General features: G+C 42.3%; 2 protein-coding genes across 3 annotated transcripts in view; one reads left to right on the top strand and one right to left on the bottom strand.

Annotated features, from left to right (window-relative positions):
• Nucleotides 1–780: 780 nt before the first annotated feature.
• map3k3.L (mitogen-activated protein kinase kinase kinase 3 L homeolog) overlaps nt 781–15,800 on the bottom strand; it is a 35,001-nt gene continuing 19,981 nt past the window's right edge. The window contains exons 16-17 of one of the 2 annotated variants that reach the window (XR_005964046.1): nt 9,665–9,779; nt 781–913 (exon numbers count right to left, since the gene is read on the bottom strand). Coding sequence is in view for 1 of the 2 variants with exons in the window: in XM_041576189.1 (XP_041432123.1) it covers nt 9,746–9,779 (34 nt within the window). In the remaining variant the exon portion in view is untranslated. Of the gene's footprint in view, nt 914–9,590; nt 9,780–15,800 lie in introns of those variants that run through there. The other variant, XM_041576189.1, reaches the window with a different exon arrangement.
• limd2.L (LIM domain containing 2 L homeolog) lies at nt 1,866–8,148 on the top strand. Its single transcript, NM_001092803.1, is given in 5 exon segments — nt 1,866–1,876; nt 2,457–2,548; nt 3,738–3,782; nt 3,863–4,002; nt 5,582–8,148. Coding segments are annotated over 4 exon segments (390 nt in total). The 5' UTR covers nt 1,866–1,876; nt 2,457–2,506; the 3' UTR covers nt 5,745–8,148.

Genomic DNA, 15,800 nt, shown 5'->3' with positions numbered 1-15,800 from the left:
ATGTTCAGTAATTTTTAAGTTTATTGAAATATTATCTGTCGGACTGTTTATATTCTCTACACTGCTGGTTCTGACTTCTGAAACACTGTAGCTGATTATCAGAAGGAGAATTGACTTCTGCTACATTGTTTCGAGAGCCAGAACCTTTTTATTGTGCAAAAAAACTGTTTTTGGTTGGAGGATCCTTTTGTGCTTCTCTCCACCAGAAACAAATGAGAGAATCCTGGATGGTAATCTTGGAAGCAAATGCTACAGATCAATACAATGAATAAATAAATAATACTGAAACAGAAATGTTTGTGAAGGGAATCCTGCACACAAGCCTAATTTATACAGCCCTCTACAGACTTCTAATATCCTTATCATTTACAGTAGGGGGTACATTATCCCTTATAATACATGAGTGATACTCAGAGTTCCCTGTATAACTCAGCCTGCAGCCTTGTGTCTTTATATGGTCACAGAACAACCCCTCAGTGACTTCTAATATCCTTATCATTTACAGTAGGGGGTACATTATCCCTTATAATACATGAGTGATACTCAGAGATCCCTGTATAACTCAGCCTGCAGTCTTGTGCCTTTATATGGTCACAGACCCTCGGTGACTTCTAATATCCTTATCATTTACAGTAGGGGGTACATTATCCCTTATAATACATGAGTGATACTCAGAGTTCCCTGTATAACTCAGCCTGCAGCCTTGTGCCTTTATATGGTCAAAGAACCCCTCAGTGACTTTTAACATCCTTATAATATGGATAGTATAATTTAAATGATATCCTACCAGGTGGTCCATAATTACTGCTGCACATTGCATGTTTGTTGCTGCTCCCATTACAGAAGGTGCTTGTGAATGAGCGGGTGGGCATGCTGCTTGGGCCCTGGGGTTATAGTACAGACACTTTTGCACCTATTGAGTACAGAGGGAACAAGACAATATATATATATATATATATATATATATATATATATATATATATATCACCATTGAGTCAATGCCTAGCTGTGTATAGCAATACATTTCTGTTCTTTCCTCCCTTCTGAACACTCTCTCTCGCCTTTTGATCTTCCCTATACAGCTCACCCACATCAGCCCCTTGCACCCTTCCTGTAACCCCATCTCACCCCCCTCGCCCGCCCCTTATCTGCTTCCGCCTCTCAGTTTCCCAAACAAGGTGTTTTCAGCAGTTCTGTACAGTGATTTGCGCCCAGGCAATGACGTCACTAGAGATTTATTTTAATCCGAGCGTCAGCCAAAGAACAAGATCTCCCATGTGCAGGGGCAGAGGTAGGAGAGCGGGCACCAGGGTGCCACCTGGATGTTGGGCTGAGACCAGAATGACAGTGGGAGGGAGAATGGAGATGTATCAATGGTTGTCTCGGGGAGTGGGGGGGGGGGGAGAGAGAGAGAGAGAGAGAGAGAGAGAGAGAGAGAGAGAGAATGAGAGTAAAAGAGAGGGCTGTGTAGGATATAGAGGGGGAATGAGAGAGGGCTGTGTAGATTACAGAGGGGAATGAAAGGGAGAGACAGGGTGAGAGAGAGGGGACTGTGCAGGTTACCGAGGGGGCAAAGGAGGAGAGACTGTGTAGGTTACAGAAAGGGCGTCCCATAGAGAAAATAGAAGTGAGCTTATTATTTGGTAGCAGCAGTTCTGGTTACTGTGTCTTTGCATGGTTGGCTTGATAAGAGTGCAGATGGTTGGCTTGATAAGAGTGCAGATGGTTGGCTTGATAAGAGTGCAGATACTGAGCAATAGAAGAGCTGAAAGTAGATGGGGCACGTTCTCAGGAAATAGCAGAAGCCACAGTGTGACGGGAAATTACAGAAGTGACTTTTGTGCATTCAGCCTTGTGACTCCAACCAGACCAGTCTGTGAGTGAACTCTCATTGCTTTAACTGTTGGCCCAGTATGGGGCTTGGACAGCCTCCAGCTTTTGTCGATATGCACTTCTATCTACTACAACTTCTGTGCACTTCTATCTACTACAACTTCTGTGCACTTCTATCTACTACAACTTCTGTGCACTTCTATCTACTACAACTTCTGTGCACTTCTATCTACTAAAACTTCTGTGCACTTCTGTCTACTACAACTTCTGTGCACTTCTATCTACTACAACTTCTGTGCACTTCTATCTACTACAACTTCTGTGCACTTCTATCTACTATAATTTTTGGCACATTTATGTATGTGTGGCTCCTGTTTTCCTATCTCTTGTGGCCCCCTGCCTTGTGCCTAGGGGTGTAAACCAGCGCCAGGAGCCTTTTGGCTTGACATCGACATTAAGCAATACTCGTCAGGGACATGTTTCAACTGAACGGTTCTGGTTATGGAGTCAACATAGGCCTGGGTAAATGGATAAAAGCCCCGTTTGATTGGCAGTTGAGGGGTGATGGAATGAACCATATCAAACCAGGTAAAATGAGTTTGTTCTCCTTTGTCTTTCTGCAGATGCAAATAACATTGGCTTGAATTGTGCCAGACGCCCACCCACGAGAGAAATGTTCCAGGCCAAACTGCCCAATACCCCGGCATCGGGCAATGTAAGTTTCATGAGTCTATGTGTATTGTAATGGGTTTTCAGCAAGAGTTCTGCTCAGGGCAGAACAGGATTGATCATCAGTATGTATGCAAAATAAGCTGTCAATCACAGGAGGAGTCATACAGCAAAAAAATTCAGATGTAGGCTTTCAGGGTTGTTTGGGTGTGGATGAGGCAGCCTGTCAGTTCTCTTTACTAGTAGGGTAATAAAGCCCAGGGAATACCGAAATCTCAATAATGCCAAAATAATGTGCAGTTTGTTCCATATACAATTTCTCTTTTGGCACAAGCATGACCAACGAATGGTTCAGCCTTCTGCCTTTGGAGACGTTTCTGCTCTGGAGGTCACAACAATCCCAGTGGCAAGAAAGTGAAGATTCCCACCTGCCTCACAAGGAGTTATCCAAGCATTCCCACTGTGTATCCCTCTGTTCCAAAACCAAACACAACGTTTTATCCAGTCCTTAATTCCTCCTTGGTCTCCGTCCCATAGGCCAGCACCCACGGGTGCACGAGATCTAGTCTATATTTTGTTGCATAGTGAATTGCAAACAAGTATGTATGGAGCCAATCTATTTTGCCCCAGAGACATGGGTTGGTGACCCCAGATTCGTTGGGGTTCAATGTTGCAGTTGCAGAGTCCACCTTGGTGTTCGTAGCCAATCAGAATATTCCAAAGAGCAGTCAAATCTGGGTTTCATTTGTGCATGAAAAGTAGTTGGGACACAATGTTCCAGACACAAGAAGTGGAGACTTTTACAATCTGAGCCGAGGATAGAAAAGTGGATTTATCATCCAGCCAGACATTGGTTGCCTTGTGGCTGAAGTATATTTGCACCTATATAGAAGGAAAATGGGCCCTTAGTTTGTGGCAGGGGACCGGTGATGCTTCTTGCTGATTGGTTACTAGGCCTGGTGCAAATAACCTCATCTGTAGCATTCAATCTTCCTATTCCCCTAGCCTCTCCAGAAGTACAATGACCAGTGTTGGTTGGAGGGGTCGGCGCCTCTTCCGAAATACTGCAGCAAGAAATTTACCAAGGGGCACGCCCCCGAAAACGTTACATCACATGACTTAAATAAAAGTGCAGGGGATCTCCCCGCTACACCTGCCTAAAGTGTTTAGCAAATAACCGAATGCCATGGACACTGCCACCTGCAATAACATCTTTGGCTTTTATTTTATTCTAGGATTCCGGGTGCAGCCCTGCGGTCAGTGTAGTACAGAGATCTAAAGTAAGTGCTTGTTCCCTAGCGGGTTCTCTTCCGGGTTTTTTCAGGAAGTACAACTGTCTAATCAGCTCTGTCTCGCTTAGTCTTTTAGCATGAAGCCTGCGGTCAGAGAGCTGTGCTCTTCTTGCCAGAAAACCGTGTATCCCATGGAGCGGCTGGTGGCTGACAAACTCATCTTTCACAACTCCTGTTTCTGCTGCAAGCACTGCAGTGCCAAGCTAAGGTGGGTACCACTGTTCTGTGCCCGCTGCTGGGATTCCATATTCCCTAGAAATGGACTCCTGATGTGATCCTTGTTCATGCAGAGTTTGCTGTCTGCTCTGCAGTGTGCCAGGAAGGGGATCCTTCCCCTCACTCACATACAATGACCTTTACTTCGTTCTACCGTTCAGATTTATTTTTTTTTTTTGGTCAAAACTCTCAAATTCGATTGTGAATTATCCAAACTCGATTCGGGTTTTAATTCAAAATCGAATTTTGAGATTTATCATACTCTGGAACTTAACGAACTCAAATCCGACTATTCACCACCTTAAACCTGCCGATTTGCTGTATAAGGCAATGAGAGAGGTCCAGGGATCAATTAGCTGATGTTTGCAGCCTTCCTGACATTCAAGTTTTTTTTCATTCGAATCGAATTCGATTCGAGTTTTTGGGTCAGTTAATTCATCCGAGTTTGAAAAATTCGACCTTAATTCCTCCTTGGTCTCCATCCCAGATCTAGTGCACAAGATCTAGTCTATATTTTGTTTCATAGTGAATTGCAACAAGTATGTATGGAGCCAATCTATTTTACCCCAGAGACATTCATTGGGGTTCAATGTTGCAGTTGCAAAGTGCACTTTGGTGTTCGTAGCCAATCAGAATATTCCAAACAGCAAGTTGCATCCGGTTTTTATTTGTGCAGGAAAAGTAGATGGGACACAATGTTCCAGACAATCTGAGCCGAGGATAGAAAAGCGGAATTAGCATCTAGCTAATTCTGTATAAGGCAATGGGAAGGGTGCAGGCATCAATTTGATGACGTTTGCAGCCTTCCTGACATTCGAGTTTTTTTAATTTAAATTGAATTAGATTTGAGTTTTTGGGTCGGTTTAATTCATTCGAGTTTGAAAAATTAAATCTTTAATAAATTTCAATTGGTCGAATTTCGCGTTCATGGGAGTTTTAAAATAAAAACTCGCATGAATTCGAAATTCGACCTTTGATAAATGTGCCTCTAAGGGGCAGATTTACCTAGGGTCGAATATCGAGGGTTAATTAACCCTCGATATTCGACTGCCGAATTTAAATCCTTCGGCCTCGAATATCGAAGTCGAAGGATTTAGCGATATTCCGACGATCGAATGATTCGAAGGATTTTAATCCATCGATCGAAGGATTTTCCTTCGATCAGAAAATTGTTAGGAAGCCTATGGAGATCTTCCCCATAGGCTAACATTGACCTCGGTAGGTTTTTGGTGGCCCCATAGGCTAACATTGACCTCGGTAGGTTTTAGGTGGCCCCATAGGCTAACATTGGCCTAGGTAGGTTTAAGGTGGCGAACTAGGGGGTCTAAGTTTTTTTTAAAGAGACAGTACTTCGACTATCGAATGGTCGAATAGTCAAACGATTTTTACTTCGAATCATTTGATTCGAAGTCATAGTCGAAGGTCGAAGTAGCCTATTCGATGGTCGAAGTAGCCAAAAAAAAACATTCGAAATTCGAAGTTTGTTTTCCTCTATTCCTTCACTCGAGCTTAGTAAATGGGCCCCTAAGTGTCAGCAAACTCATGTTTTGTCGAAACTGAATGTTTTTCAGCCTGGGGACGTACGCGGCACTTCATGGAGAGTTTTACTGCAAGCCTCACTTCCAGCAGCTCTTCAAGAGCAAAGGGAATTACGACGAAGGATTTGGTCGCCGACCTCACAAAGATTTGTGGACCCACAAGGAGACAGAGGAGTCGAGGGACAAAGCACCCTGAGTGGTCCCTATGCTGGGTGCCATAGTTGGGGGGGTGGGGTGTATTTTCATGCAGATTAAGGCACTTTCCATAGGTTGTAGCTGGTTTCAATTAACCTCTTTCCTGCTGGGGAAGAGGTTCATACGCCTGTTCCCAGAATTCCTCCCTGGGGTCGTACTGATCCAGGGATTAAAGGCTGTTCACCCTATCCTGTGTACTTCAACGTTTTAAATCTTACATTCCAGGGTGAAGCAGCCTTTTTTTGAATTCTGGGTGCCCATGGCTAGTGGGTTGGGTGGGGGCGGGTGGTGGTTAGGGTTGCCACCAGGCCGGTAAAAATGATGGTTGATCCCAATGTTATTAATAGGGAAAATGATAAATATAGAGGAAGGCCGGTATTTTTTTCCAGGAAAAGGTGGCAACCCTAGTGGTGATTGAGGAAAGGTGTCCTGTTTGATTGTTGGGGGCATTAGCCGACGCTGCAGGGGCTCGGTCCCAATAGTCAACAAGTGCAGCTGTTTTTACATATCTCAGGGGCTGTAGGGGGGTTTCTAAGGGGGAGGGGGACATATGATTCTCAGGAGACACCGCTGATGTGTGTTTCTATAGTGTTCCCTCACCAGACCGTATGTTCAGGTCACCAGGACATTGTCATTTTGAGCTGTGGATAAACACACTGGTCAGTCCCTGAGCCCAGTGCAACTTCCATCCCGACTGCCAGTTCAGGAATTCAAGTGCCACTTCTTGGCCAAGTCTAGTGCTTGCTTCTCTTTCAGGCCCTCTACTTTTTAATTCCTCAAAAACCTCATCAGCCTCTCCTTCTCTAGGGGAAGAAGGGAAGCCGCAACATTCCTTAACTCTTCGGCTGCCGACGGCAGAAGGGGTTACTGGTTCTCTCTCTCTGCACTTGGCTTGATGACTTGTTTACAGAACTTGATCGCTACTTTTCCAGCTCTGATTGTACAATAAGAAGCCTCCCTGCTCCAGATCTAGGGTTTTTACCCTGCTGCAGTGCATTCTGGGTGTGGCCAGTGCCCCCAGTTAACAGTATCTTGGATTTTACACTTGCCACTAACAATATTTGTTTAGAAGCACATGCTGAACTATACCTTTCTGCCATGGACTCCCCTCCAGGAAATGAGTGGAGCAAAGCAATATTGCACCCCCAGCAGCTGTAGGAAATTAAACCTTACCCATAGTGCCCCTTTAGGCTTAAAAAAAGGCATTATTTTCATAAAAAATTAAATTAGCACCTGAAAATAATACCAGCATGCACTGCAGCAATCCTATATAGTGCTGGGGACCAGGCACATGGGTATTCTTGGGCAGATGTACAAAAATCAGAGGTAAAATAGAAATGATACCAAAACCAAATAGTTACTTGGACTATATACATTATAGATGGGGAGTGTAGCACAGTAAAACTCTTTCTGTACATAGGATTTAAACGTCATGCAATGGATTTTCTGCAACCTTTGTCTCTGCGGCCCCTGGCTGCTGAAGGATGCTGGGAGTTTTAATTCAGCCCCAGTGGGGAGAGACAAAGGGTGGCCCCTGGCTTCTGAAGGTTCCCGGGAGTTTTAATTCAGCCCCAGTGGGGAGAGACAAAGGGTGGTCCCTGGCTGCTGAAGGATGCTGGGAGTTTTAATTCAGCCCCAGTGGGAAGAGACAAAGGGTGGCCCCTGGCTGCTGAAGGGTGTTGGGAGTGTTAATTCAGCCCCAGTGGGGAGAGACAAGGGTTGGTCCCTGGCTGCTGAAGGATGCTGGGAGTTTTAATTCAGCCCCAGTGGGAAGAGACAAAGGGTGGCCCCTGGCTGCTGAAGAGTGTTGGGAGTGATAATTCAGCACCAGTAGGGAGAGACAAAGGGTGGCCCCTGGCTGCTGAAGGGTGTTGGGAGTGTTAATTCAGCCCCAGTGGGGAGAGACAAGGGTTGGTCCCTGGCTGCTGAAGGATGCTGGGAGTTTTAATTCAGCCCCAGTGGGGAGAGAAAAAGGTTGGCCCCTGGCTGCTGAAGGGTTCTGGGAGTTTTAACTCGGCCCCAGTGGGGAGAGACAAAGGTTGCAGAAGGCTGTTATTACTGTTATTAGGGAACAGCCCCACCTGGTGGTAATGGGGAGAAAGTACAAGAGAAGCACACACGCACATACAGAGATTTCTAGGCCACAGATTGCACAAGCAATGGATCTCAGGACCCACCTACACTCTGTAGATCTGGAGCTGAACTCTTCTTTTCTGTGTATATTCTACACCCTGGTTCTGCCTTATCCTTCTCCTGGCTCCTCTCTGGCTCGTGCCTTTGGCTGCATATTATCAGGGTGTTGCCCTGGGCCCCCAAAAAGCATAATCTCTCTGTGTGCTTCTGGATATGCCGGTGTACGACTGTTCTGTGATACAGGGTAATTATATAAAGCATCTCGCTGTTTTTGTTCTATGCTCTCTGCCTCTTCATTTCCTGTGTGAGTTATAGTTGCGACTAAGACTCCAGTGAATCAGTCTGGGGCAGGTCTCCAACTCCAAGCTGTTAAAGGGGTGGTTCGCCTTTAAATGAACTTTTAGTATGTTATAGAATGGCTAATTCTGAGCAACTTTCCAATTGGTCTTCATTTTTTATTTTTAGGTTTTTAAGTATTCGCCTTCTTCTTCAGACTCTTTCCAGCTTCATATAACCTGTTACTACAGGTATGGGATCCGTTATCCGGAAACCCATTATCCAGAAAGCTCCGAATTACAGAAAGGCTGTCTTCCATAGACTCCGTTATAATACAAATTTTTTAAAATAGATTTCCTTTTTCTGTGTAATAATAAAACAGTCGCTTGTACTTGATCCCAACTAAGATCTAATTAATCCTTATTGGAGGCAAAACCAGCCTATTGGCTTTATTTAATGTTTATATGATTTTCTAGTAGATTTAAGATATTAAGATCCAAATTAAGGAAAGAAGCCCTCAGGTCCCGACCATTCTGGATAACAGGTCCCATACTTGTACTATTGTTACTTTTTATTACTGGTTTTTCAATTCCAGGCCTTTCCTATTCCATATATATGCCCGTCTCTTATTCAAATCAGTGCATGGTTGCTAGGGGAATGTAGATCCTAGAAACCAGAGAGGCACTGAAATTCTAAACTAGAGAGTTGAACAAGAAGCTAAATAATCTGAAAACCAAAAATAATAACAAATGAAGACCAATGACAGATTGTCTCAGAATACCCCTCTCTTCTACATCATACATCTGTTAGCTAGAATTCTCAGGACCTGGGGCTTTCCGGATGAGGGATCTTTCCATAATTTGGATCTTTGTACCTTAAATCTACTAGAAAATCCTGTAAACATGAAATAAACCCAATAGGCTGGTTTTGCCTCCAATAAGGATTAATTATATCTTAGTTGGGATCAAGTACAGGTATGCTCAGGACCTGGGGCTTTCCGGATGAGGGATCTTTCCATAATTTGGATCTTCATATCTTAAGTCTACTAGAAAATCATATAAACATGAAATAAACCCAATAGGCTGGTTTTGCTTCCAATAAGGATTAATTATATCTTAGTTGGGATCAAGTACAAGCGACTGTTTTATTATTACACAGAAAAAAGGAAATCATTTTTAATCATGTGGATTATTTTTATAAAAAGGAGTCTATGGGAGGCGGCCTTTATGTAATTCAGAGCTTTCTGGATAACGGGTTTCCATATAACGCTATATGCTATACCTGTACTTTGTTTTTTATATAGGATATAGCTAATGGTATGCTAAGTTAGTGGCCCATTTATCCTACCTATTCCAGGTGAAAAAATACAGATTATTCTTGAAATATGTTTTTTTTTTTAAAGGACTGCTATTTCCACCAAGATGTACATTAGCTCTATGGAACCCAAACAACTTGCTATTACTGCTCCTCCCTAATAACAGTTCCAACAGCTTCTACAATGCAAACGCCTACCTGTAGGAATAATCATGCCGGGCTTGTAGAAGAACGTACAGAAATACTGCCCTTGCTCCAGGTATTGTACTGAGCCCATATTCAGAATGTGCTCCGGTGCAGGCAGCAGCAGCAGCTATCAGAAAAACATGAAAGTAGGAAAAAGGCAAGATTAAATACAGAAGGCTCATGTGATCTCTAGTTATTATTAATGGAACAAAAACTGGGTCATTTGTTAACATGGTGTTAAGACATCGAACGCTGCAGATTGGCATTCACAGACAATTTAAAACAACTCATGTTCTGTATTAGGGATAAGCAGCATGAGCCATTTACTGCAGCAGGAAAACAAACTTATTGGTTTGAGAGGTGGCAATAAAGGGATTAAAGGGCAAATATACCCAGCCATATAACTGTAAAATGACTCGGTGTTCTTCTGAGCAATTTCCACAAGTTTTTTTTTAATTTTTTTTAATAGATCTCATGATATTAGCAGTTTGTAGACTTCTACTATCCTGAATGTGTAACAGGAAGGTCCTCTGCTGCTCAGCCCAGTCAGACAGAATGTTTAAAGGGGTGGTTAACTTTTAGTATGTTATAGAATGGCCAATTCTAAGCAAATTTTCAATGGTCTAAATTTTTTTTTTATAGTTTTTGCATTATTTTCCTCATTCTTCTGACTCTTTCCAGCATTCAAATGGGGGTCACTGACCCCATCTTAAAACAAATGCTCTGTAGGGGCAGGGGCACATGAAGCTACTGGGGTAGATAAGTCGCCCAGCAACAATTCGCATCTTCTTCGGGCGACTAATCTCCCAGAACTGCCTCCCCGCCGATTAGAATCTAAATCGCTGGTGGGATGGCACAAGGAGGGATTCATTTTCCGAAGTCGCCCAAATTCTCCTTCGGAAAACAAAGCGCTACAAGTGCCATCCCACCGGCGATTTAGATTATAGTAGCTGTCGGGAAGGGTTTTCGGGGAGATTAGTCGCCCGAAGAAGAGACGATTTGTCGCCGATCTCCCCGAATCTTAGTGTGTGCCCTGACCCTTAGGATACAAATGGATTGTTGTTGCTACTTTTTATTACTCCTATTTCTATTCAGGCCTCTCCTATTCATATTCAAATAAGTGCATGGTTGCTAGGGTAATCTGGACCCTAGCAACCAGATGGCTGAACTTGCAAACTGGAGAGCTGCTGAATACAAAGCTAAATAACTCAAAAACAACAAATAATAAAAAAAGAAAGCCATATGCAAATTGTCTCAGAATATCCCTCTCTACATCATACTAAAAGTAAATTTTAAGGTGAACAACCGTTTTAATTGTTCAGTTTTGAATACCAGCACTTATCTGGTTGCTAGGTTTCAGTCTACCCTAGCAACCAGGCAACGGTTTGAATGAGGGGCTGGGTTATAAATAGGAGAGGGCTTGAATAGAAAAAGGAGTAAAGAAAAAGCAACAGTAAAATTATAGCCCGACATTGGATGAAAATCATTGATTCCCATTTGAAAACTGGAAAGAGGCAGCAAATTTTAAACTGTAAAAAAAAAGACCAATTGAAAAGTTATTTAGAAACTCAATTACATACGAAATCTTAAAGGGATCCTGTCATCGGAAAACATGTTTTTTTCAAAACACATCAGTTAATAGTGTTACTCCAGCAGAATTCTGCACTGAAATCCATTTCTCAAAAGAGCAAACTGATTTTTTTATATTCAATTTTGAAATCTGACATGGGGCTAGACATTTTGTCAATTTCCCAGCTGCCCCTGGTCATGTGACTTGTGCCTGCACTTTAGGAGAGAAATGCTTTCTGGCAGGCTGCTGTTTTTCCTTCTCAATGTAACTGAATTTGTCTCAGTGGGACCTGGATTTTACTATTGAGTGTTGTTCTTAGATCTACCAGGCAACTGTTATCTTGTGTTAGGGAGCTGTTATCTGGTTACCTTCCCATTGTTCTGTTGTCTGGCTGCTGGGGGGGGGGGGAAGGGGGGGGTGATATCACTCTAACTTGCAGTACAGCAGTAAAGAGTGATTGAAGTTTATCAGAGCACAAGTCACATGACTTGGGGCAGCTGGGAAATTGACAATATGTCTAGCCCCATGTCAGATTTCAAAATTGAATATAAAAAAATCTATGGTGAACGACCCCATTTATGGCGACTGCATAGAGTTGGCTGAAACGACCAGCAGGTGGGGCTGTTGTTTGAGATCGATTATATTAGAGCTGTAAAAACTGCTATTATCAGAAGGGCGCTCTGCGAAACGTTTGTTTAGAGGGTTTCCTTACGCTTTCAGAAATCTAGAAAAAGTATTATTATTGAGCAGAACCTTTTCCACGCGCGAAGAAGACGAGACTCGGCTCATAAAAACCACCATTTTTATTGTAAATAGTAACAAATAAAAACAGAATACATTGCAAGGGCTCTGCACTGCAAGCCCCAGGTCAGTATAAAGATATTTATATTTATAGAGATTTATACAGTAAATTGGATATTCCCTTTGGCACTTGGTTCCTCCCACATAAAGGAACACAGTATATACTGCAGCACCATTTAATGGCGGCGCAAAAAATAAAGTTTAACTCCTCCCCTGCCAGGAAGTAGGTCGATGTAATGATACATCCCCGTAATCTACACAAGCACCCCTTATCTTCCCCTATTCGGGGGGAGATTTTGTCTTCACTTTTGGCGACTATTGAAAACGCATCGCTGCGTGTGCTTTAGCGCAGGCGACTTTTCATTGTAGCCTATGGGAAAACACGCTGAGGCAGTTCGGGGAGATTGTCGCTCAGAAGACAAGGCGATTAGTCGCCAGGCGACAAAATCTCCCCGAATCTCCTCGTGTGGACTAACCCTTATGGGATACTACGTTACTGCCTCTTATTCTTTCCGAGGAAGAAAAAGAAAATATCTTTTTAATCTGAGACTTGACATCTGAGTCGTTAAGCAACAAACAAATGTAACATTTACTGATCAAACACATTGACGACGTTCCCTCGGCAGAATTCACGTTGTGTATAATAAGTGCAGGTTTATCAAAGGTCAAGGTCATTTTGGAATTCAAAAAAATTTGAGTTTTGAGCTATTTTTTGTGTACTTCGACTAGGGAATAGTCAAAATTCGATTTGAATTTCTAAAAAAAAAAAAAATGCGAACATCGAAATGTATCATGTACTGTCTTTAAAAATTCAACTTCGACCATTCGCCATCTAAAACCTGCCAAATTGCTGTTGAAAAATTGTTATTTTTGGGAAAAACTTCAAATCGATCGAATGCGCTATTACTTCGATTCGTAGGATACAAATTCACCTGAATACGGATCTATTCATCCAAAAAAAAAAAACTTAGACGTAATTTGGGTTGGTCTTTTTGAATTCGAATTTGGATGTTTTTTTAAATTTAAAATTTGACCCTTGATAAATATGCCCCTTTTTGTCATTGCTACTTTGTTTGTATTTCTCATCTTTCCATTCAGGCATCTCCTATTCATATTCCAGTCTCTTAAAAAAAAAAAAGAAAAGCTAAATAACTCAAAAACCACAAATAATATAAAAATGAAAACCAATTGCAAAGTATCTCAGAATATCCCTCTCTACATCGTACTAACAGTTAATTTAAAGGGGAACAACCCCTTTAAAGGAGCAGTTTTCTTCATTCTGACTGGAAAAGAATACCTCTGCCAGTACATTATATGTCATTATATATACTGTATATATATATATATTGATATCCTTGAGGCTCATGCTGTGTTTCTGCTTGTGGTGGTTTTTGGCCTTTCGATTGGTCGGTGGTATAGTTGCGACTGTGCATTTAATGCTGTAAGCTCATGACTGCCGGCAAGATGATATCACGGGGTATAAATGAAGACGCCCTCTTGCATGTGGTGCAGTGACATCCGTGTGGCTCCTTTAGGGTAGGACTACACAGATGATTTTGGCATGATCCGACGTGCTGCGACAAATCGCATGCGACAGTAATTAGGGTAGGACTACACGGATGTTTTTGGCACAATCTGATGTGCTGAAACAAATCGCATGCGATGGAAATAAGGAAAGAGATAGAAATGTCGGATGAAGTCGCATTGTTGATCCAACGCGGCACGACTGCACCTGCATCTGACAGTCGTGTCACGTCGTATCAACGCTGCGACTTCATCCAACATTTCTATCTCTTACCTTATTTCTGTTGCATGCGTTTTGTCGCAGTGCGTCGGATCGCGATGAAAACATCCATGTAGTCCTACCCTAAGCTTAGTGAATGCATTGTCGCAAATGCATCCGATGCGACATGACTGTTGGATGCAGACGCTGCACGCTGCGTCTGCATCCAACAGTCATGTTGCATCGGATCAACGCTGCGACACCATGCGTCAATGCATTCACTTACCTTATTTCCGTTGTATGCGATTTGTCGCAGCACGACGGATCGTGCTGTGTAGTCCTACCCTTAAACAAACGTGGGTCTGATGTTGAGCACACGCTTCCCGCAGCCCCTGCCATTGGGAAAACTTCTTTAATTCCATTAAAGCTAAATTCATGTGGGGTATTTAGCAGCAGCTTTCTAGAGGCAAGTCCCAGCGCATGGTCCCTAAAGCGCTGCATGCGAAAATCACGTATGTTGGAAAGGAAAACCATAGACAGAACATGCAAAGCTCCTACGTGTCACAACTAGAGCAGAAAAGACGCGTCGCCGCATTAAAGCATAAGTAAACCTTGCAAACCAAATGCCTTTTAGCAACGCTGGTAATACAAATACAAGTGTGGGATCCGTTATCCGGAAATCCATTATGCAGAAAGTGACAAATTACAGAAAGGCTGTCTCCCATAGACTCAATTTTATCCAAATAATCGAAATGTTTAAAAATGATTTCCTTTTTCTGTGTAATAATAAAACAGTCGCTCGTACTTGATCCCAACTAAGAAATAATTCATCCTTATTGGAGGCAAAACCAACGTATTGAGTTTATTTCATATTTAAATGATTTTCTAGTAGATTATGGAAAGATCAGTTATCCAGAAAACCCCAGGTCCTGAGCATTCTGGATAACAGGTCCCATACCTTTATATCCAAAGCACAGAAATACTTCTCCTGCACAGCCCAGAGTTTGAAAAAATGCAATTTCCGTTTCCAGTCTGAATCACTTAAAAAATTATTATTAGTGGTTTTTATGTTATTTAGCAGCTCTGTTTGCAATTTCAGCAGTCTGGTTGCTAGGGTCCAAATTACAATAGCAACCATACACTGATATGAAAAGGAGAGGCCTGAATAGAAAGAGAATCAATAAAAAGTAGCAATAACAATACATTTGCAGCCCTACATTGGTTTTGTTTTTTTAGATGGATAAACTGTCTTCAGTGTCAGCTCTGGAAACATCAGACTTGATATATTCAATGAGACCAATCGCAATGGGCCCGTGGCCCTATCCCGAGCCTCTGGCTGTGACACCGAGCTTAGCTGAAGACACCGCAAGTTTTCCTTTGTCGCTGGAATAAGAATCATCAGATACAGGTATGGGACCTGTTATCCAGATTACTCGGAACCTGGGGTTTTCCAGATAAAGGGTCTTTCTGTAATTTGGATCTTCAACCCTTAAATCTACTAGAAAATCATGTAAACATTAAATAAACCCAATAGGCTGGAGAGTTGAACAAGAAGCTAAATAATCTGAAAACCAAAAATAATAACAAATGAAGACCAATGATAGATTGTCTCAGAATACCCCTCTCTACATCAAACATTTGTTATCTAGAATTCTCAGGACCTGGGGTTTTCCAGTTAAAGGGTATTTCTGTAATTTGGATCTTCATACCTTAAGTCTACTAGAAAATCATATAAACATGAAATAAACCCAATAGGCTGGTTTTGCCTCCAATAAGGATTAAGTATATCTTAGTTGGGATCAATTAAAGGTATGGGACCTGTTATCCAGAATGCTTGGGACCTGTGGCTTTCCGGATAAGGGATATTTCCGTAATTTGGATCTTTCATCCCTTAAGTCTACTAGAAAATCACATAAATATTAAATTAACCCAATAGGCTGGTTTTGCCTCCAATAAGGATTAATTATATCTTAGTTGGGATCAATTAAAGGTATGGGACCTGTTATCCAGAATGCTCGGGACCTGTGGCTTTCTGGATAAGGGATCTTTCCGTA

Source organism: Xenopus laevis, chromosome 9_10L (genome assembly GCF_017654675.1).
Source record: "Xenopus laevis strain J_2021 chromosome 9_10L, Xenopus_laevis_v10.1, whole genome shotgun sequence".
NCBI lineage: Eukaryota > Metazoa > Chordata > Amphibia > Anura > Pipidae > Xenopus > Xenopus laevis.
The sequence above is the reverse complement of the archived record's forward strand: the minus strand, read 5'-3'. Positions and strand labels throughout refer to the sequence as shown.